General features: G+C 42.6%; 6 protein-coding genes across 7 annotated transcripts in view; 3 read left to right on the top strand and 3 right to left on the bottom strand.

The window, feature by feature from the left end:
• Window positions 1-19,983, bottom strand: part of LOC135160060 (SWI/SNF-related matrix-associated actin-dependent regulator of chromatin subfamily A containing DEAD/H box 1 homolog) — a 117,121-nt gene that overhangs the window by 6,618 nt on the left and 90,520 nt on the right. The window lies entirely within an intron of this gene.
• On the top strand, window positions 281-3,855 carry LOC135160064 (gametogenetin-binding protein 2-like). Its single transcript, XM_064116233.1, has 5 exons — window positions 281-594; window positions 1,454-1,788; window positions 2,040-2,781; window positions 2,856-2,924; window positions 2,993-3,855. The coding sequence occupies exons 1-5, from the start codon at window positions 505-507 to the stop codon at window positions 3,647-3,649; spliced, it is 1,893 nt and encodes a 630-aa protein (XP_063972303.1). The 5' UTR covers window positions 281-504; the 3' UTR covers window positions 3,650-3,855.
• On the bottom strand, window positions 3,839-5,552 carry LOC135160076 (3-oxoacyl-[acyl-carrier-protein] synthase, mitochondrial). The gene is made up of 3 exons (XM_064116253.1): window positions 5,405-5,552; window positions 4,806-5,186; window positions 3,839-4,722 (listed from the first exon to the last, which is right to left on the bottom strand). The coding sequence occupies exons 1-3, from the start codon at window positions 5,550-5,552 to the stop codon at window positions 3,980-3,982; spliced, it is 1,272 nt and encodes a 423-aa protein (XP_063972323.1). The 3' UTR covers window positions 3,839-3,979.
• LOC135160079 (general transcription factor IIH subunit 2) lies at window positions 5,614-7,421 on the top strand. The gene is made up of 4 exons (XM_064116255.1): window positions 5,614-5,754; window positions 5,857-6,058; window positions 6,359-7,171; window positions 7,265-7,421. Exons 1-4 carry the CDS (start codon window positions 5,696-5,698, stop codon window positions 7,394-7,396), a joined length of 1,206 nt encoding a protein of 401 aa, XP_063972325.1. The 5' UTR covers window positions 5,614-5,695; the 3' UTR covers window positions 7,397-7,421.
• On the top strand, window positions 7,844-14,768 carry LOC135160066 (cationic amino acid transporter 3). The gene is made up of 8 exons (XM_064116241.1): window positions 7,844-8,049; window positions 11,322-11,561; window positions 11,741-11,869; window positions 11,973-12,233; window positions 12,338-12,859; window positions 12,999-13,429; window positions 13,508-13,616; window positions 13,700-14,768. Exons 2-8 carry the CDS (start codon window positions 11,333-11,335, stop codon window positions 13,804-13,806), a joined length of 1,788 nt encoding a protein of 595 aa, XP_063972311.1. The 5' UTR covers window positions 7,844-8,049; window positions 11,322-11,332; the 3' UTR covers window positions 13,807-14,768.
• On the bottom strand, window positions 14,048-19,767 carry Pex23 (Peroxin 23). The gene is made up of 4 exons (XM_064116219.1): window positions 19,606-19,767; window positions 18,463-18,904; window positions 14,783-18,328; window positions 14,048-14,535 (listed from the first exon to the last, which is right to left on the bottom strand). Exons 2-4 carry the CDS (start codon window positions 18,868-18,870, stop codon window positions 14,500-14,502), a joined length of 3,990 nt encoding a protein of 1,329 aa, XP_063972289.1. The 5' UTR covers window positions 18,871-18,904; window positions 19,606-19,767; the 3' UTR covers window positions 14,048-14,499.

Here is a 19,983-nt window from a genome sequence, read left to right as displayed (position 1 = left end):
CAATTAAAGAAGATGACTTCTATTTCTAGGGAAATCATTCAATTCTCATAGTTCTGCCCTTCGTGCCTTGATCTTCGCGTAAAAAAAAAATTCCCTTCAAAAACCTGTACAAGCTTTCAATCGTGCCCCCTCCCCTTGATGCTCGCGTGAACCTGCCGATTTCTCTACAATGAAAAAATTTCCCAAATCACCATCAAGAAAACGTAAACAAGTCCAAGGGTGGGAGTTATCCCCAGAGGAGTGGGGGCAGAAGGGCGGAAGTGGGTAATATGTAGAGAGGCTGTCGCTTCAGTTGCAAATGGCAGACCTGCAACGTATACTGTAGGTAGAGGACATATCCTCCAATTTTGACACGATAAATCATCAATAGCATGAGATAACGGTGAACGAAGGAATCGAGAGGATCCTGATAATTTTCTACGTATCATCGGGAAACTAGTGTTCTCGTGAAATTAATTGAATCGTATTTATCTGGTGGTAATATTCCGGGGTAATTGCTCGACAATGGCGAAACTCATCGATATTTGGCATACGGAGCAGCCGGTCACCCTCAAAAAACGACAAATGCCGTTGATTGTTGATCACCAGTTAACGGTGAGTACTGGCTTGTAATTTTCGTGGACCTGGTTGATTTTCTTTTGGATGTCAATGGTGGATCATGGGGAGAGGCTCTAACGGTAATCACGGAAGGGGAACATAACCTCAATTAGGAAAAATGGGAAATTGTCGGGAGGATATTATTGTTAAAGATGATTTGAATGTTGAAGATTTTTCATACTCGAAATTGATGAAAAAATTACAAAAGTTTTCATCGTTGGGGTTGATTTGTTTGCTACTTTAATTTTTTGCACAAATGAAAATCTCATGAGGAGATTTGGAGCTTACAATACTTGAGTGATAAATAGACATTGACATCTAATTTTTCCAGGTGTAGAACTATCCAGACACTTGAAATGATCAGTCGTTCTATGAAGGCAATGCTAGAATTTATTCTTGGGATAATTTTTTCAAGTATTTCAATTAAAAAAAAAATAGTTTTAGGGGTTTCCTAGAATGTTTCTTTATTGTGTATAATTTTTCGAGTCTTGCCGATTTGTTCCCTTGCCATCTCTCAGCGTTCTGTACTCAATTTACTCAAGGACGAGGGAAAATTTCACTCGAGGACAAAACCTTCCCCAGTGTATGAGACATTGTACAGAACTTACGTTCGACAGTGGAATTATGAAATTCGAGTCTTACAAAGTTTGGACCCCCCAGCTAGTTATTTACCCTGGGCCTCCCGTACTGCTGTTTTTCGAGAATTTATTTGTACCCTGATGAGTTTTTTTTTCATTGGTACTCCTCAGAACTGATTAGATAAACTGTCAAAGTTTTCAACATATTTTTTTCCATGAAAAAATAGTCAAATGGGTATTATGAAAGAAATTGGAAAAAATTACAATTTTATATCCAGATGATAATGGACTTGAGCAGTTTGGGTTACATCTGCGAGAGCCCGCTGGTGCGTGGCAAGCACCTGGACGAATTCACTCGCAAACTGAATATTCTCACGAAGGACAAAATTAAGGAAGCCTTCGAGGTGTCTCACAACGACATGCTGGATATTCTCAGACAGGCTGTGCCCTGCGTCGGCTGTCGCCGAAGTGTGGAGCGTCTCTTCTACGATGTTATGACCTCGGGTCATCAAGCACTAGATCCAATTATAGTCACCAAGGACGGTATGATTACCCTGAGCGACGAAGTGTTAGAGTCTCCGCGATTACTATGCACTATGCTCCAGGGGCACAGGTAAAACACAATTAAAAGGCAATTAAAATTTCTCGAGCTCTCGGGTGAGGTTTTTGTCAGTCTGATAAGACCAGAATTTTATAGACGATTACAGTTTACCGACTAAAGAGACTCGCATTAAATAAAATGCTATAATTTCTCATTAAAAAAAACTCAGACCCAAGAGTATCACATAGAACCGACTGTTCAAAAAGTTTCAAAATTCTCCTGAATTCCCTGAAAAGACTAAATCCTCCTGAAATCCTTTTCAGCGCACGTCTGAACGCCCTCCTGGAGAAACAACCCCGTAGTAAAAAATCTCGACGTTGCGTTTTGCATTCCCTGGAGGTGCAACGTACCCGTCCACCCTCAGGGGCTTGGCGAGAAGCCTGGGAGGTGATGCGATCCCCTTGTCGCCAGGAGCTGACAGTCGTAGAAAGAGAAACCCTCGAATCAACCCTCGATACGTATCTCAAGAAGCATCGATTCTGTTCAGAATGTCGGACGAAGGTCCTCCTGGCGTCGTCCCTCTTTTGGAAAAACTCCGGCACAATCCAGGAGAAGGGTTACACGCCTTCCCTCTACGCAGGGATAAAACGCTGTGTTGCAGAGAGTCATATCCACCTCCCCACGAATTCCGACTACATTTCTTCATTAATAGGACGCGCTCAGCCCGAAATTATGGGCCGTGAGAGACACGCCAAGACCCTGGAGATCGCCCAGGAGGAGGTGCTCACGTGCCTGGGCATGTGTGTAGCTGAGAAACTGCACAGAGTACACAGACGACTCAGAGAGGAGGAGACTGTCTGCAAAGTATTTGCAGCTGTTGCCATCGATGCTCTGTCACGTAATTTTCAGAAGGCAGTGGAAGTAAAACAGGGGATTACACAGCTGGAGATAGTCTGCGAGGAGCTAACGAGGGAGGAGCTCAACAAGGAGAAAAAGAAAGAGAAGCTGAGGCTGAAGAGGAGAAAGAAGAAGGAGAAGAAGGGAGAGCTCAACGAGAAGGAAAAGGTAAGGAAATTTGAGAGCTAGATAATTCTTGAAAATGTCCCAAGTACTTGAAATTCATATAATTTACTCTTCAGGACGAAGTGGAGAAGAAGGAGAATATACCAGAGCCCGATTGTAATTGTACAGAAAATTCTAGCCAAAAGGTGAGCTGGGGATCATAATTTATAAGAATTCCTGAGCCACTGGAGCCTGAATTTTGATCTTTTTTCAGAAAATCCAGCCCCCCATCCCGGAAAACTCCCCACCCCGTACCTGCGTGCCACCGAAGAAGTCACCGAAGAAACCAAAAGCCTCGAAACCTAGGAAAGGACCAGATTCCAGTGGGAAAAATCACAAAAAGCCAGAGGTTTCTATAGAGGAAGAGAAGTGCACCTGTCCGCATGACCTAGAATCCACTGAGGACCTTCTTAAATGGCTAAAATTCTCCAAGCTGAGTGAACAAGCAAGTAGAGCGTCTTCGGAACCCTCTCAGTCCTCCCAGGATTGTGGATATTCATCCGAGCACAATGGAAGTAGTGTCTCTATGCCCAGTACTCCTGAGGGCTCAGAAGTCGCCTGTTCCGAAGGGTGTTGTGGTCACGAGGGTGACTGTCAGGATACTTTAGGAACCAATAAATTGAATCATTCCATTTCACCTCTATTATTACTTAGGGAACAAAAATTCACTCCGACATTAGCGCAAATGCTTCAAGACTCGTTATCGGATGAGGAAGGTAATGAGAGTCTCATTCCACTCGAGGAAATTCAAGAATTCCATTCACGTGTGTGTCAAGTACATGAAAAACGGCTGGAGTTGAGGAAAAACCTACGCAAACGCTTCGCTATTTTGTGTAGCCATTATAACTCAACCAATGGCATTCCAAAATGATTCCTATTTTCTCGAGTTGACAGAATTTTTTTTACATTTAATTTTTACCGCTTGGGAATTCGATAGAGATGACGTTGTATATTTTGGATAATTGTTGAAGAATTTTTTTTTCTTCGTTTTCATTGGAGGAATCATTGAAATTTATTCTCTAATCTCATTGTAATTGAGAATGGCAGAGCTCGAATAAAATTTTCTTGAGAAACAAATTCTGACTTTATATTTTTCTAACAGATAAGTATGTATAACATGGAAAAATATGTAGCCCCCAATTTCCTTTCCTAATTTAGCTAAAGGTGATTGTAATAGTTACAATTATTCATCAATGAAAAATTAATTTACAAATTCAGCAATGCACAAAGAGGCATTGGTCCCACCAAATCCAAAGGCATTTTTCAATGCAACTCTCCTCCCTTCTCCATCCCATCGTTTCTTCTCATTGGGCACAAATTTAAGACATCCCTCAAAATCAAGATTGGAGAGATTCAAGGTGGGTGGGAAGACATGCTCCTTGATCGCTAGAAGTGTAAAGAGAGCCTCGAGGTTACCAGCAGCCCCCAGAAGATGACCATGTGCTCCTTTGGTACTGGAGACTGTGATATTCTTGCTGTGGCCTCCGAAAACTGTCTCAATAGCTTTCAACTCTATGGTATCCCCCCGAGGGGTTGATGTGGCATGGGCATTCACGTAGGTGATCTCGTCGAGATTGATTCCTGCATTCTTGATAGCCCTGTCCATCGCCAGAATCGCCCCGACTCCGTCTTCAGATGGGGCTGTGAGGTGTGCGGCGTCTCCTGATATCCCGCATCCGAGGATTTCTCCGTAAATTTGGGCCTTTCGATTGAGCGCGTGTTGGAGTTCCTCGAGAATGAGAATCGCCGAGCCCTCACCCATCACAAAACCGTCGCGGTCCTTGTCGAAGGGACGTGACGCCTCGTGGGGGAAATCGTTGCGACTTGTGGAGAGAGCACGGAGGCGACAGAAGGCCGCGATGGCTAGGGGACTGATGCAGGCCTCTGCACCTCCACAGACCATCACTGACGTCTCGCCACCACTGATGAAGCGGTAAGCGTCGCCTAGAAGACATTTTTCAATTTCTTCATCACATGCGAACAAAATTAAGGGAGGATGGGAGGATACCGATGAAGGGAAGCATTACCGATGGCATGAGCCCCTGTCGCGCAGGCTGTTGACACCGCGTGATTAGGACCCCTGAATCCATATTTTATGCTGATCTGACCAGCAGCCATGTTGGGAAGGATCCGGGGGACGAAGTAAGGGCTGACCTTGCTGTAGCCCTTCTTCAGGGCCTCGTACGTAGTGCAGACGTCAACTAGATCAATCATACCGATTCCCACAGCCACACCAGTGTCTCGTTTATCAGTTTCGTTCTCTGGGAGCCAGTTGGCGTCGCTCAGGGCTTCCTCAGCAGCCAAAAGAGCATATGCTGTTGCTGGACACATTGTACGGAGTTCACTTGCAGTGAACTTCTTTGTGAGGTCTAGCTCGGAGGGGCTCGGACCCTTTGGCACCAGTGCAGCTAGGATTTGTTGGTTTTGTGTCAATGTTTAGGAAGTAGTGAGGGTGAACTAAACGAAAGGCTAATTTATTTATCTAAACGTCATTTTTAAAAATTGCCCACTGATCTCAAAATTGAAGGGAGAAAAAAATTTTCTCATCAAAAAAATGGTAAGAATCCGTAAATGTAAATAACTTTAGTGAAAAAAAATTATTGAATGAAATATTAAAGTTACTTACCTACCCGGCACGGGAGTTTTTCATACTCCGGTTCTCTCAACTCCCGAATTCCACATTTTCCGCTGATTAACGCACCCCAGGCACTCTTCACCCCCACCCCCAGGGGGCAAACCGTCCCTAAGCCCGTGACAACCACTCGTCGACGCATTTGTTCATTTGTTTTCAATTACTAAGGTTTAACTACCCGCTTTGAATCATCTCCAGAAATGCCATTTTTAGGTTAGGATTGATTGTTGACAGTTTCGAATGTATTCACGCGTTTGATCATTTGATTATCAGTGATAATTGATTATGGAGGACGAAGAGGGACCTAAGGAATACCGCTGGGAGACAGGTTACGAGAAAACATGGTGAGGCATTCAGTTTTCAGAGGATAAACTGTGAAAGTTAGAATTTGAAGAGACTTTTCGATGTTTTAAGTATTTGTTTTGGATCTTGGGGTTATGTTGAAGGGAAGCGATCAAAGAGGACGATCATGGGGGTCTGGAGGCCTCTGTGGCCGACATCATCCACAAGGCCAAGAGGAAGAGACAGTTGGAGAAGACTGGGAATACCAGGCTGGGTATGATGAGGCATCTGTTCATTATTTTGGATGCCTCGGAGGCCATGGGGACACAGGACCTCAAACCCACAAGACTTTTATGCTCAATAAAGGTATGTAGGGACTCGTCAAGCTTATCAGACCTCTAGAATGATTTATTATTAGTTCAGAGTACCAAGGGAATTATTAGAGACGAGAAATAATTAACGTGAATGAAGAAGTGTGAGGAGGAAATATATTGCTTGGATCAGCGGTAGGTCGTGACCAAACGAGAGGATTTTAATGAATTACATCTCATTTTGTAACTTAGGAAATTATGTCGAAGATACCAAAAAATTGGGAAAATTCACTCTGCCGTTTTCGAGTTATTATCAATTCGAGATTAATATTATGGATTCCATTTTTGGTTTTAGCTTTTAGAGGATTTCATTGATGAATTCTTTTACCAAAATCCCATTAGTCAACTCGGATTAATTATCACGAGGAATAAGAGAGCTGAGAAGCTGAGTGAACTGTCAGGAAATTCGAAGAAACATATAAAGGAAATTCAGAGTCTGGGTCAATCCACCTCTATTACTGGTGAGCCCTCTCTCCAGAATTCCTTGGAGTTGGCCCTGAAGTCGCTAAAGAACCTTCCTTCACACGCCAGCAGAGAAATCCTCGTGATCATAGGATCCTTGACGACTTGCGACCCTGGAGACATTACTGAGACGATTCAGACTTTGAAAACCGAAGGGGTGAGATGCAGTGTCATAGGTCTAGCTGCAGAACTCCATGTCTGCAAGAGACTGGCCACTAGCACAGGTGGCGAGCATGGAGTAGTTCTTGACGACAAACACTTTCTCGAGCAACTGAAAGCCCACGTGGACCCACCTCCAGCTGCCACGAGGCTAGAGGCTGCCCTCGTGAAGATGGGATTTCCACATCATGCCCTTCACACCACAGCTGCTGATACAGCGATGAGTGTGTGCATGTGTCATGCCGAAAATACAGACGAAGCAGCAAAGTTGACGTCCGCTGGCTATTTGTGTCCCCAGTGTTTATCAAAGCACTGTGAATTGCCAGTTGAATGCAAATCCTGTGGATTGACTCTAGTCTCTGCCCCCCATCTGGCAAGATCCTATCACTACCTATTCCCTGTTGAGCCGTTCAAGGAAATTCCTATCCAGGAAACCTCAAACCACTGTTACGGCTGTCAGAGACGTTTTTCAGAGCTTGATAAGAAGGTACGATTTTACGGAATGAGAGCATGAGTTTGAAAATGCATGTGTTGTCCTTCATACTTTGTTTTGAGGATATTCTTGAATTATTTGTTCTAGGTTTACACTTGTGATAAGTGCAGCCAGACGTTCTGCCTTGACTGCGAAATATTTATTCACGAGTCATTGCATACGTGCCCAGGATGCGCTACTAATCCCGAATCATTTAAAAAACCAATAACAAGTAATTGATACTAATTAATAGTGTACGGTAAAGATAGATTATTGAATAAATAATTTTTTACGAAATAAGAAAATGTGGGTAATCTTAATTTTTCGCTGATACAACACAATTTCTCGAATTGATATTGATATCAAATTTTTATAGCAATGAATAAACTATCGCTAGTATTAATAATTGTTTTTAACCGTATACTAACAATTCGCATTGAGTAATGGGCTGTTTTTCACTGAACTAGAGTGGAGGGAACAATCGGAAATGCTGCTGATAGAATATGTGATCAATAAATTGTATTATTTTAATTAATGAGGAAGATTCTATGATAAAATAGATGGAGATCGATGAAAATTCATCGGGTGTAGGGGAAAAACAGAGGGGGAGCCTCAGTGAAATGAACGAGTAGTATAAATTTCATAAATCAGGGAAGTACTGGGGAACGAGTGGGAGGTGGGTAATTGTCCCGTTGACATTGGTGATGCCTGTGAGCCCGTGTTACGTATCTTTTTAGTCGACATCCAGCGATTGCAACGGATTGTCAGACGCTCTCAGAGTTGTGCTAGTCTTATTTCATGATAAAATAAAATTTACCGAATTATTGTTAAATTAAATTTTCGAGTACATGAAGAGAAAGTAATATTGACTCCGCAATATTGATCGATCTTCGGTAAGTGGAATACTGTAAACTATTCAATGGATTTATATCCTCAATTATTCATGGAAAATTCCAGTTGCTATTTCAATAATTCTTGATTCCTGTTTTTTAATTTTTCTTTGAAGTTTTTTCTTCTCAAGTTGTATCTCTTTACATCGGCTTCTTACATTAATCCCAACGATAATTTAATTATTCATGAATTGATAACTATAAATGCTACAAGAGCATTTGCATAAGCTTCACTATTATAAATAGAAATATAGATAAATAAATGGTGATCGATAATTAATTGGAGGGCAACGATATTTTTGGTCTGGTGTGACAATTCGTTTCATGGGATCCTAATGGAATCCTTAAGGCCTTAGAGGCCTTAGGTGGTGCAGAATATCTCGCAATCGATAGGAGATTGAGAAGTTATGGAAAACATTTTTTTGTAGCTGTGATTTCGCTCGACAAAAAAGATTTTGATAACAATTTCGATATCCCCCCTGAATTTATAGACATTTGTCAAAAAATCAAGTTGTATTTTTTATCGTGATCGGAGGAATCAGTCTAGATTACTTATTACCAATTACATATCTCAACAAATTGTGAAACAATTCATTTTCTGTCTTTATCAAGTGCATGAATAATTAATCCAGCCAGGGAGCCAGCTGTGAAAGTAAATAAGAATGATTAAATCAGTCTCGACATTAGAGTACAAATCCCGATAAGAGATTTTTAATCTGTGTTCGTTCTCCATTTTCTCCTGTCTGGACTAATAAAAAATAAGAGAATTAATCCTCTCTGAATTGGATCTTCTTCAAGTAATTGGGAGATGAAGATAATTTTGTTAATTTTCCCAGTTCTTGTAATAATCAGAGAATAATTGTTTTGCACACTTTTTTATCTGAATATATGATAAACAGCAATCAGAAATCAACTTTAAAGTTGTTTTCGATGATAAACCAATGAAGCACATTATCTCCATCTCATCTGGTCTTCAATCATATTTTTCCTACCGCGATGGACATTCAATGCTCATCCCCTATTTTCCATCGATATTAATCGAATCTTGTTATTGGTGAATTAATAATGTATCGACCCACAAGAGTTTCTATAGTATTCGCTGAGCCTCACACTTTCACTCAAGTCCAATCCGTTGTTCAAGGGTCAAATTGGAAAGACGCGGAGGATCAGGCGGTTCAGTTTAATCAACTCATCACTTTCTTAATCTTTCGCAACAGACCCCTGAAACCACCTGAACCCTGTGTTTATTCTACTCCTCTCGGCCATTTAATCCTCAAAAAAATTCAATGCTCTCCCATAATGGGCCCATTTGCCCCTCAAACGAATAGATTTTTTCGAGGATTAAATGGGAGAAGCCAATAAAATGATTGGCATCATTAAAATTTCTCAAGGGTCCAGAGAGAAACAAGTGGTGGGTCAAATGGGAGATACGAACCCTACGATCACTCTCCACATCGCTCAATCAGGACTGACCCCATAATTTGTCTAAATTTAGTTCTACCTTCGCACTTTGCCAGCTCATTGCTCCTTAAGTATAAATTTCTCGATTGACCTTTTTTTTATAAAGTCGTCATCAGCTCATCACCTATTCTGTGATAATTATTCTTCTATTCTAACATATGCAGATTGCTGATACTCACGTGATAGTAAAAATAAATTCCCCCGTTTAATTGCACATATGGTACTTAACACTCGTGTGTATGAAAATAATTAATGCAGTAATCAGTCGACCGGCAACAACTGGACATTCTTCTCCAGACTTTTTGTCTCTCGAGGCGATTAAACCGTTAAATAAAATGGAAATAATTTTTTTTTTGCGAATCGAGTGTAAATATACTCATATGCATGCGTTTTCCACTGATTTATGATATTTAATGGATTAATTTACATAAGATCCTGACGTCCTTGCTCCACAATGAACGACTAAAAAGTATCTAAAAGTCCAATTCCGTCATGTCTGAGTGATCAACTGAGGAAAAATATAACTTTCGTGAATTGTTTCGCTTTCCCATTCATCATGTCATGAATATATTCTGGGAATTATGACTACCTCGACAAGATTTTCGATCATTACATCTTGCGTTTAAAACAAGTGTTTCACATTTCATTGCAACCTGTCATATCCTTCATTCAACGTGACACTGTTCTCGTCTCAAGGATGAAGTGCTCGTGTTGTTTCAAAGTCCTTGGCTGCGACAACGCATTCATAATAGTAATTTCGTTTATCTCCAGTAGTTGCCCTCCCCCCGCCCCCCCCCCCCTCCTTGCCCAATTTTTTTTTCATCTACGCGCAATTTATTCCTTTGCGGAAATATGCGGAAATATATGTTTCCTCGGTGGATTTTCCCGTTTGGTTTCGCGCATAATAAAAATGAGAATTTATTAATTATTTAAACAGCTTGAGGAAAATTTCCAGTCTCAATGGAATTTGGTTGTTGCAGAGAAAATTATTTCTTCGTAATTGCGAATGTCTCATCGTCATTAATTATTCATTGTAAATATTATTGTGATGGATATCGTAATGACTTCGCGACATGCCTTCCAAATAGTCATGTTTCGACATTGGCAGTCGTTTGGCCATGAATTTCTCCAGTCAAGTCCAACGAATCTTCCCCAAAATTTTCGTAACTGATTATTCTGATACACTATAAAATGTGAAAGGTAATCAAGGAACTTTGCGACGAGGAAAAATGGTTTTTCTGTGCTGGCAAATGCGGCTTTCCATACTTTTAGTTTTGAACAATCGTTATCACTTTACCTCAATTTCGTAATGCAATTTAAACGTCAGTTTCACTTTTTATCGTAATACATTGTGATAAGAATCATGGTGAATCTTTAGACTGTTTAATGCCCGGGAGCATTTGGGTATAAACGATTTTAATTCTCATATCTGTGGCTCAGTTTTCTGGATCAATTGTGGCAACACCAGATACTTATCTTAATGTGAAACAATGAATGACATTCGAGAGATGTTAGATTGTCGTAACTATCGGCTCTTTCATGATCAAGTATCTCTAGAATAAGACAAGCTACAGTGATTTGTAATGATAAAAATTATAACAGAAAATTTCAAAATGAAATGAATTCCGAAGTCCCACTACAGATTAAGACGACTTGATAGTAATGAGTGATAAGTGAAATGGGGTTTCGAGATATGGATATGAGTCCTGGGCTCTAGAGGCTATTTCCTTGTAAAAAAATGCTTACAATATTTGTAAGAAAAAAGTCACTAGGAAATTCCTTGACATCACCGTAGTTATAATAATGTATCGTAGCTTCGAAAAATATGGCGTCCAAGTTGTGGGAAGCATTCAGCAGAAAACGGGTGGACGAGAGCTCGGACGGGAAAGGAGAATTGGCAAGAGTCCTGGGTCTTCTAGATTTAACAGCTCTAGGAGTCGGTGGTACTCTCGGTCTGGGGATCTACGTTCTAGCTGGTAGTGTCGCCAAGGAGACTGCAGGCCCCGCTGTTTGCATCTCCTTTTTTATCGCTGCTTTTGCATCAGCACTAGCAGGTAATCGAATTTCAATCTAATAAATTCCCCAGGTGAGAATCTTCCATCAGGGAAATTATTCCGGGTTTTATAATTTATACCGAATAAGATCTAGAGTTTCACTGAGCGAAAGACACCGGGGGATGACGTAGATTATGAATATCCCGATTGATAAATAATTTTTTTTCATTGCATTCCAGGCATGTGTTATGCTGAATTTGCTTCCAGAGTACCTAAGGCAGGTTCAGCTTATGTGTACAGTTATGTCACCGTCGGGGAGTTCATCGCTTTTGTTATTGGATGGAATCTCATCCTAGAATATGTTATTGGTAATTATTATTAGAATTCAACCCCTACAGAGTATTCAACTCTTCGATTTTTCCACTCTTTCCATTCCAACCCCGAGGCTTATTGACACACTTCGTCTTGCAGGTACAGCAAGTGTTGCCCGTGGTCTCAGTAATTACGTAGACTCCCTTATCGGGAACGTCATGCGAAACTACCTCCACTCAATTATGCCCGTTAACGTTTCTTTTTTATCCACGTACCCTGATTTTTTTGCCTTCATCGTTGTCATGCTGCTGGTCTTACTACTCTGCATCGGAGTACGCGAGTCATCATACCTGAATATGGTATTCACAGCTGTGAATCTGATAACGATTTTGATTATCATCGTGGCAGGATCTTTCAAAGGTAAAATTGATGTTCATGGAGAACGGCTGCAACTGACAATGATCGGATTTTCTCGATTGTCTATCTGGTGCAGCATCTAATGATTCTTTTGATCTCGACAACAGCTGATCCCGCCAACTGGAGTATTTCCCCTGAGAACATTCCTGAAAAATATAAGAACGTTGGAACTGGTGGCTTCATGCCGTTCGGCATCTCCGGAGTGATGGTGGGTGCAGCCAAATGCTTCTACGGATTCGTCGGGTTCGATGCAGTGGCTGCTACCGGCGAAGAAGCTAAGAATCCCCAGAAAACCATTCCCATGGCAATTGTCCTGTCTCTCACCATCTCCTTCGCTGCTTACTTCTCCATTTCCACGGTCCTGACCATGATGTGGCCTTATTACGATCAGAGTCCAGAGGCACCTTTTCCGTATGTCTTCGGCCAAATCGGTTGGCCAGTGATCATGTGGATTGTCAACGTCGGAGCTGTCTTCGCATTGTGTACTAGTCTTCTGGGGGCAATGTTCCCGTTACCGAGGGTTCTGTATGCTATGGGGAGTGATGGAATTATCTTCAAGTTCTTGGCGAAGGTCAATGAGAAGACGCAGACGCCGGTAGTGGGGACGATTGCTTCTGGACTTCTGACAGGTGAGGATTGTGAATGCGTCTAATTGTGACCTTCGGAGTGTAGGCTTTGTCCTGCCAGAGTCTGGTACAAAGTTGGTGACAAATCTCCTTGCTGATGACGCAGCTGTAACGCTCGGCTTTTCCTTTTTGTACTTTTCAGGAATCATGACTTTAATCTTCGGCCTCGAGCAGCTAATCGACATGATGTCCATAGGGACACTCCTAGCTTACACAATCGTCGCCATTTGTGTTCTCATTCTGAGATATCAGAACACAAATACAAGCCTCAAGCTGTCGCCAAATGACATGCTGGAGGACGATCCGACCTTCTTCGACTACTTCAAGCGAATCTTCAACCTATGCAATCAGAAAGTTGCGACGGAATTCTCAAGTGCAGTAGCAGGCTGGGCGATCCTCACATTCTCCTGTCTTGCCTTCGTCTTTGGTTTGCTTTTGAATCACGTGAATTTCAGTGGAGATGGGCTCCACGTCATAGGAATCGTAGCTTTGGGAGTTATTCTTGTTATGATCTTGTTATCCATGATCGCTATTGGGAGGCAGCCGGTGGAAGACGTAAATCTGGCATTCAAAGTAAGTTGTCTTCTCCAGAAGACCAGTGAGTTGTAACGAGGTTGGATTCCTGATTGTAACTGATTCGTTTTCCTTCAGGTTCCCTTGGTGCCCCTCATTCCCTGCGTCAGTATCCTGATCAATCTATTATTAATGCTTCAGTTGGATGCCTTCACGTGGGTGAGATTTGTCGTCTGGATGGCAGTAGGTAAGCATCTGCGTTCCCACCCCAATCACAATAATTTTCTACCTTCGACGCTCCTGATAAAAAACATTCTGACGTATTTTCAGGATTCGCCATCTATTTCCTCTACGGTATTCGACACAGTGTGCAAGGAATAGCGAACAAAAGGGCTCATGACTACACTGAGCCAGTGAGAATAACCACCAAATTTTAAGTTAATCTACTATTTTTCTAATTATACGAAGTATTAACAAAAATCACTGTTACTCCATTCCGGAGAATGAAGATGCATTTACTTGGTGATGATACCAAGAGAGGATCCAAATGAGGAACCGTAAATCGAAATTATTCGATACCAAAGCGTTTTATCTTCCAGGTTCTCTACACCACAATCTTTAAAGCCTAAAACATGTGATGGGCAGCGATGTCTTTTGTAAATATTTTATTGACAAACATTTCACATTTGAGCGTAATTTATTCAGTATTTTAACTCTCACTGTACATACATAGTATAAATGGCTGTAATAATTATTTTGTATCTCCCCTCCTTTCCCTATTAATTAATGTCACTCTCATGGCAATTGTACAAAAATAATAGTATTTAGGAATTAAAAGTCGCGTGATATATCATCACGGGAATGTCTTCAATATCACAAAAAATATATAAAATAAAAAAAAGCATGATTAGTTCGTCTAACAGCAGCTTATGTTGATTGCCCATTGAAAACGGGGAAAAATACATAGTCTTTAAAAAACAACATGATTAATCATTGACTAGTGATTCTAAGGTTCAGGCCGTGTTTCTGATACTTTGAAATTTAAGCTTTTCATTATTATTTTTAGGATTGAGAAAATACTGTGATATTTTATTTCAACGGTTTACGATATTTGGCTTTAAGGATTGCGATTAGAGTCCACCAACAGTGATGTGCTGCCAGTTTGCCTGCAAATTTAAGAATAGAATTTTCCAAAAAACAAATCAGAGCAGATAAACCTTAAGAACTAACTACAAACTGGTCAAGAATCAAGTTAACTCCAGTTTTCAAATGTGTTCTATCATATCCTACGATAAACTTCTCATGAATTCCCCCCGAGGAGAAATAGTAAGAGACAAACTGTCGAAGTAATAAATACGTAGGATTGTCCTTCTGGTTAATTAAAAAAACATGCAGAAAATATTCATGACTTACACCAATGCCAGTAGTCCATCCAGTCCCCGCTGGATTCTCCTCAGTAACTCCAATCCTCCGGCAAAGAATCCCCGCTCCGGACACAGCCCAGACCTGCCTCTCTATCTTAGAAACAGCTACCATCCTGAAGCCTTGCTTGGCATTGATGACTCCCTGATCAATGTGAATGGGGTCATTTGGCATGGCCGGTAGCACCTGCCAGTGTGTCCCCTCCGGGAAGACACCTGGCTGTATTTCCTTTCTCACAGCCAGTCGTCCACTGCTATCCAGCGCCCAAATGCCCCCTTTTCCAACGGAAATCTGTTTCAACTGAGCACCAGGTGGTGGTTCTACATTGGCCCACACCTCCCCCGTGGGTTTCGCCGTGGAAATACCGAATCTCCAATAGGAGCTGCCATTTTTTCCTACTGCCCAAATTTGTGCCATCGGCCCGGCGGATATTCCAATTAGCGCTTGGTCGGAGGGGATGTGTTCCCAGGAGACACCCATCGGGCATGACTCAGTGACCCCTCGTCTGTAAAGAGTCTCCCCATTGGCAGCGATTGCCCAGACCTCTACACCATCACCCTCACCCTTATCGAATAGACTGATATCCACGATCTTCGTGTTGCCGACTTCCTTCCAAGGCCCTGAAGTCATCAGCTGACATCGTCGAAACCATCTCCTACGTCTCACGTAGTCTGTGAAGTTCTTTTTCTCGTGGTAGGAACTTGAAAAGTCCGTGGCATATTGCCAGCCATCTCTGTCGACACCCCCGGGGGTATGAAAGTCGACGATCCAATCGGAAATCCATTTCCAACGGCTTGACATTAACTTTGTGTGTTCCCTGGTTCGCTTGTGCTTGCCTGTCACATCACTCCACATGTATCTGTCGGTAGGAAGCCCGTGGGAGGTGTATCCGGTCACCGGGTTCCATCTCTGGTTCTCGTAAACAAAGTAGTTTTGTACGTCAGTCATGGGATTGATGTCTCCATTGGAGCCTAGCTCCTTCAGGACAGATCCACCCCAACCACCGGTGTACACCCAGGCAGTATGATCGTATCCAAGACCCCAGGTTATACCGGAAGGGCAGGTCTCCACCTTTCGTAAATGCCCACCCATTAATCTCCAGAACATGGACACAGGCTCGATGATAACTTCTTTCGACGAATACAGGATTTTGTGAAGGGTCATCAGACCCTTTATCCTGAGATGGGTGATCCCCCCTGGATGTATTCTGTGGCAGTAAGACGTGAACTCCTGGTCATTGATAAAGATCCTAAATTTCCTCTCTTCGCAGACGATCTTTAATGAAAAGTCTGATCCAGGCTTTAGGGGAGACCCACCTGATCTCTCCTCATCCCCCCATTGGCCATTCTCGTAAGTATTCCTGACAATGATGTTCTCGTTTAATCGAGGATTGAAGTGGAAGGCCACGTCATGGGACTCCGTAGCCTTTTTACCAAAAGCCATGTGTGAAACGAAGTTAAAGGCAAGACGATCGGCGTCATCATGGCAGCAAACGGATATGAGAAGCGAACTACCGGGGCCGAAACCGTTATGCAAGATTGTCTCGTACGGAAGGTCCCTTCCTTGGACTTCTAGCTCTTGTGAATAAGTTCCCTCATGCATCTGATTACCTTCAGCTATTACAGGATCATAAACGTAAACGTCCCCCAAAGCGGTTGTCGTCCAGATCGACCTAGGACCAGGTCTTGAGTATACGTTATTCATCTTGCAGGTGACAGATGTCAAATGCCCTAACCAATCCTCCATTTCTGTATCACTGGAGAATTGCAGTCTCAGTACTTTCGACTTTGGTAGTTTAGGAGTGTGGATAGCTAGTCTCGGTGCACCAGGTTCAGAACAGCTAATGACAGCGACAATCTCGGACACGGGAAATTGGAGAACAGTTGTGGCTCCATCAGAATTGAGAATGGTGAAGGTACCAGCGTCCAAGGCACCTGTGTCACTGCTGATCCATTCCAGTTCGATGACACAATCCTCAAAGTTGCTGTTGCCCTTCAATCGACACCTCGCGTCTCCATTCTTGACCCATGACGACCGTTCAATAGCCTTTTCATACGTTGATAAGTCACAAACAGCTGATTCTATATTTCTTTGCCTGGTCCTCAGTTCTTCAAGAATTCTAATCCTCCAGCTTTCCGAAATTTCACTGGCATTTGAGTGTTGTCCATCGCTGATCCACTTGGGAGGATTGCTGGGATTAACGAAACAGGCACCTGCTTCAACCTTACACCAGAGAACATCGCATTCCGCCCAATACATAGCAGCAGTGCTATCATCTTCCCCAAAAATCCCCGATTCACCGGTCAAATCTGGATCAAAAATGCTTCCATCGGTTTCTGGATGCGCCTCCACTCCAACCATCGAACCCACCGAGTGAACCGGGGACCATGCGGCTGGATTCACCTTCACAGTGCTCCCCATTCCCTTCCCGGAGACGATCGTGCTTTCCCCAGAATGAGATAGTGATTCGTTTGAGATCGTGATGTTACCAGAAGAATCAGTAAGATCATTTGACTCCACAGAAGTTGATGATTTCGTCTTATCATCCCCTGGAAAAGTCTCCTGAAAGGCTTTTGGTCTGTCTGCCTTCTCCCATGTCTTCAAGGAGGTCGCAGTTGGTGCTGATCTTGATTGCTCCTCCCAGTCTCTGATCAGGGCAGTGGCGTCTCCAGTGCTCTGGGGACGATTCAGTGAACTCCAGCTCTGATGCCGCTGTTGTTGGGGAGTTCCGCACATACTGTGACGATTCGACGACAGACTTGCATTGGAGCTGGCTCTTGACAGCTGAAGTGGCGCCGTGATGGGTCTCCATTTCTTGCCAGTGAGTTCTGAGGTGGATATGTGAGTTCTGTAATAGAGACACCGATCTTCGAGACCAATACCCCAGACCTGATCATTCGGAGCTACGGAAACCATGGCCATCTTGGTTGGCATCTCAACCCATCCGGTCCCCGTTGCCAGCTGTTCACAGATGCCACTCATCTCTCCTTTGATTCCCTTCCGGAACCAGACGGAGTCGTCTTGGGATACCGCCCAGAGAGCGTCTGTTCCGATGCTGACTTGAGACAGTTTTAAATTGTCTGGTGGATCAACAGTTCTCCAGTCATCCCCCATTGGATTCTCCCGGACGATACCGGTGCGAACGAGGGCTTTTCCGTCTGTCAATACGCACCAGACTAGGCCGGAAGTACCTACACTGACTTGAGATACTTCCAGGCTATTGGGAAGCTTTATGGAAGACCAACGCTGGCCCTCGGGGGAGGTGGATGACACACCCACGCGGTACATGAGGCGTCCGTGGGCTGTTACTGCCCATACGGATAAATTCGTGGGATTACCAGCGGGGATCTGAGTACCACCTATCGCTACATCGATAAAGGGCTCTTTTGTTGGGTCTTTATGAAGGGGGGCTATGGCGCACCAGGAGTTCAGCGCTGAATATCGCCGATAACGGACCCATTTTCGTCGACGAACGCATGACTTCCATTGCTTTTTGGTGGAGTACGTGGCTGGAAAGTCAACGGCGTATGTCCAACCCTGAAATAAGGTCTTTGCGTAATCGAGGGAGTAGAATGAGCCCTTCTGTTCTTTAATGAATCGAAGTGATCATGACGTTCACTTGATAAACATGAAGGAGGCACATGTGTAATTTAGAAGAGAATCCTACTCACGTCATGGTCCAAGGGTTGTCCATCAAGAGTAGTCTCGATATGCCAGTCCCCCTCCCATTGCCATGCCATCGACGGCAATTTCACTTTGTCCCTAGATCTATCAACCGTTCCATCGATATTCGAGAAATTATATCTGTCAGTGGGTAAGAGCCTTCCACTGAAACCCTCGAGTGGAAGCCACCGTTCATTCTCGTAAGTCTCCTCTTTTATTCGAATCGGTATATCGAGACCGTGCACGTGGACGTACACCTGTCGGTCACCTCCGATGGCCCACATGAAATGAGGGACCGCCGAGAGACGTTTAAATTCAAGACCCAGGTACATAAATTCTCGCCACATGCTACCAGAACTCGAGAGGGCCAACACCCGGCCCTCGCTGTTTATCGCATATAAATACGTGCTGGGCATTATTTTTTAATTTTCAGAGGATTACCATGGAACGCTGTAAACAAATGGCGGTCGCATGGTTATTTATTTGTTCTACATTTTTGGTTTATTCGGTAAGTGCATTATTTGGAGTCTAGTTTATTGCTCTTTGGGGGAAGTGGATGGAAGGAAGATATGCGATGTTGAATGGAGAATAAGGTACTAGGGTTATGGAGGGAGTTAAGTTAACTAAGGGTTATTTTTTCTGCAGAACTGGATTGTCACAAAAAAATGGCGTATATCATTCTCCTCTATAATCACTCATTACGAGAATAACTCTGTATTTAATATTTAATGAGTCCATATTTTATATCTGAGAATCAACATTCTTAATTTTACTACTTCCGCGCAAAATTCTCCTCATCCTCGTAAAAATGTGAACTACACAGTGATTAGAATCTGAAATCCATCGTCCTTCACTTCATAATTACCTGTAATTGTTATAACGAGTAATTAAAATCCGTAGCATTCAAAAATTCTCGGAAATCATCTTGAAAAAATATCTGATCCTCACGAACGTAGATCGAGACATTCATAAATCCAGAAGAATTGTTTCACGAAAAAAAATAATATTTTTTCCCACATGCAGCAGGGACACGCCAAATGAATAAACACAATTATATCAACAAAGGTAATATTGATTCTTCGAGTGGAGTGTAATATTGTCTATGACTCATGTAGTTGAAGTCTTTTAACATGAGAAAAATCAATTCTCACCCAGAAAAATCCTCAGCACATTGCTCTCCTCAACTAATCCTTAGATGTGTCCAGGTTGACTGATCGATCAGTGATTCGATTAGTAAACAACTGGTGATTATTGTTTTTGTTGAAATATCACTTGTCCCAGATTTTGCGTCAACTGTCAGATGCTATCAGCTGTACCCGGGCGGGGAAATAAAATTTTCCGGAGGGTAAAACAGGGAGAGTCAACGAGGGACATCTCCTGGAATGAGCGGAAATGCCGGGAGAAACCGAAGAGAGTTTGCAGTACCGATGTATCGCGGGTCTAAATATCAATATTACCAACATCGATATAAATATATCGTTTGTAGGACTGAATCGATGTACTGAATAATCGAATCAATGATGTATCGA

The sequence above is a fragment of the Diachasmimorpha longicaudata genome, chromosome 3, assembly GCF_034640455.1.
Source record: "Diachasmimorpha longicaudata isolate KC_UGA_2023 chromosome 3, iyDiaLong2, whole genome shotgun sequence".
In the NCBI taxonomy this organism is placed as follows: domain Eukaryota; kingdom Metazoa; phylum Arthropoda; class Insecta; order Hymenoptera; family Braconidae; genus Diachasmimorpha; species Diachasmimorpha longicaudata.
The sequence above is the reverse complement of the archived record's forward strand: the minus strand, read 5'-3'. Positions and strand labels throughout refer to the sequence as shown.

Bases quoted from the DNA above. Each gene is read 5' to 3' on its own strand.
- LOC135160064 (XM_064116233.1), top strand. From the start codon at position 505: ATGGCGAAACTCATCGATATTTGGCATACGGAGCAGCCGGTCACCCTC. The intron at 2,782-2,855 runs GTAAGGAAATTT...TTTACTCTTCAG, and splicing joins AGCTCAACGAGAAGGAAAAG to GACGAAGTGGAGAAGAAGGA. The intron at 2,925-2,992 runs GTGAGCTGGGGA...ATCTTTTTTCAG, and splicing joins CAGAAAATTCTAGCCAAAAG to AAAATCCAGCCCCCCATCCC.
- LOC135160076 (XM_064116253.1), bottom strand. From the start codon at position 5,552: ATGCGTCGACGAGTGGTTGTCACGGGCTTAGGGACGGTTTGCCCCCTG. The intron at 5,187-5,404 runs GTAAGTAACTTT...AACAAATCCTAG, and splicing joins AAAACTCCCGTGCCGGGTAG to CTGCACTGGTGCCAAAGGGT. The intron at 4,723-4,805 runs GTAATGCTTCCC...AATGTCTTCTAG, and splicing joins GACAGGGGCTCATGCCATCG to GCGACGCTTACCGCTTCATC.
- LOC135160079 (XM_064116255.1), top strand. From the start codon at position 5,696: ATGGAGGACGAAGAGGGACCTAAGGAATACCGCTGGGAGACAGGTTAC. The intron at 5,755-5,856 runs GTGAGGCATTCA...GTTATGTTGAAG, and splicing joins ACAGGTTACGAGAAAACATG to GGAAGCGATCAAAGAGGACG. The intron at 6,059-6,358 runs GTATGTAGGGAC...TTTTGGTTTTAG, and splicing joins GACTTTTATGCTCAATAAAG to CTTTTAGAGGATTTCATTGA.
- LOC135160066 (XM_064116241.1), top strand. From the start codon at position 11,333: ATGGCGTCCAAGTTGTGGGAAGCATTCAGCAGAAAACGGGTGGACGAG. The intron at 11,870-11,972 runs GTAATTATTATT...TTCGTCTTGCAG, and splicing joins CATCCTAGAATATGTTATTG to GTACAGCAAGTGTTGCCCGT. The intron at 12,234-12,337 runs GTAAAATTGATG...TCTCGACAACAG, and splicing joins CGTGGCAGGATCTTTCAAAG to CTGATCCCGCCAACTGGAGT.
- Pex23 (XM_064116219.1), bottom strand. From the start codon at position 18,870: ATGCCCAGCACGTATTTATATGCGATAAACAGCGAGGGCCGGGTGTTG. The intron at 18,329-18,462 runs GTGAGTAGGATT...ACCTTATTTCAG, and splicing joins GACAACCCTTGGACCATGAC to GGTTGGACATACGCCGTTGA. The intron at 14,536-14,782 runs GTAAGTCATGAA...TTAAATTTGCAG, and splicing joins GATGGACTACTGGCATTGGT to GCAAACTGGCAGCACATCAC.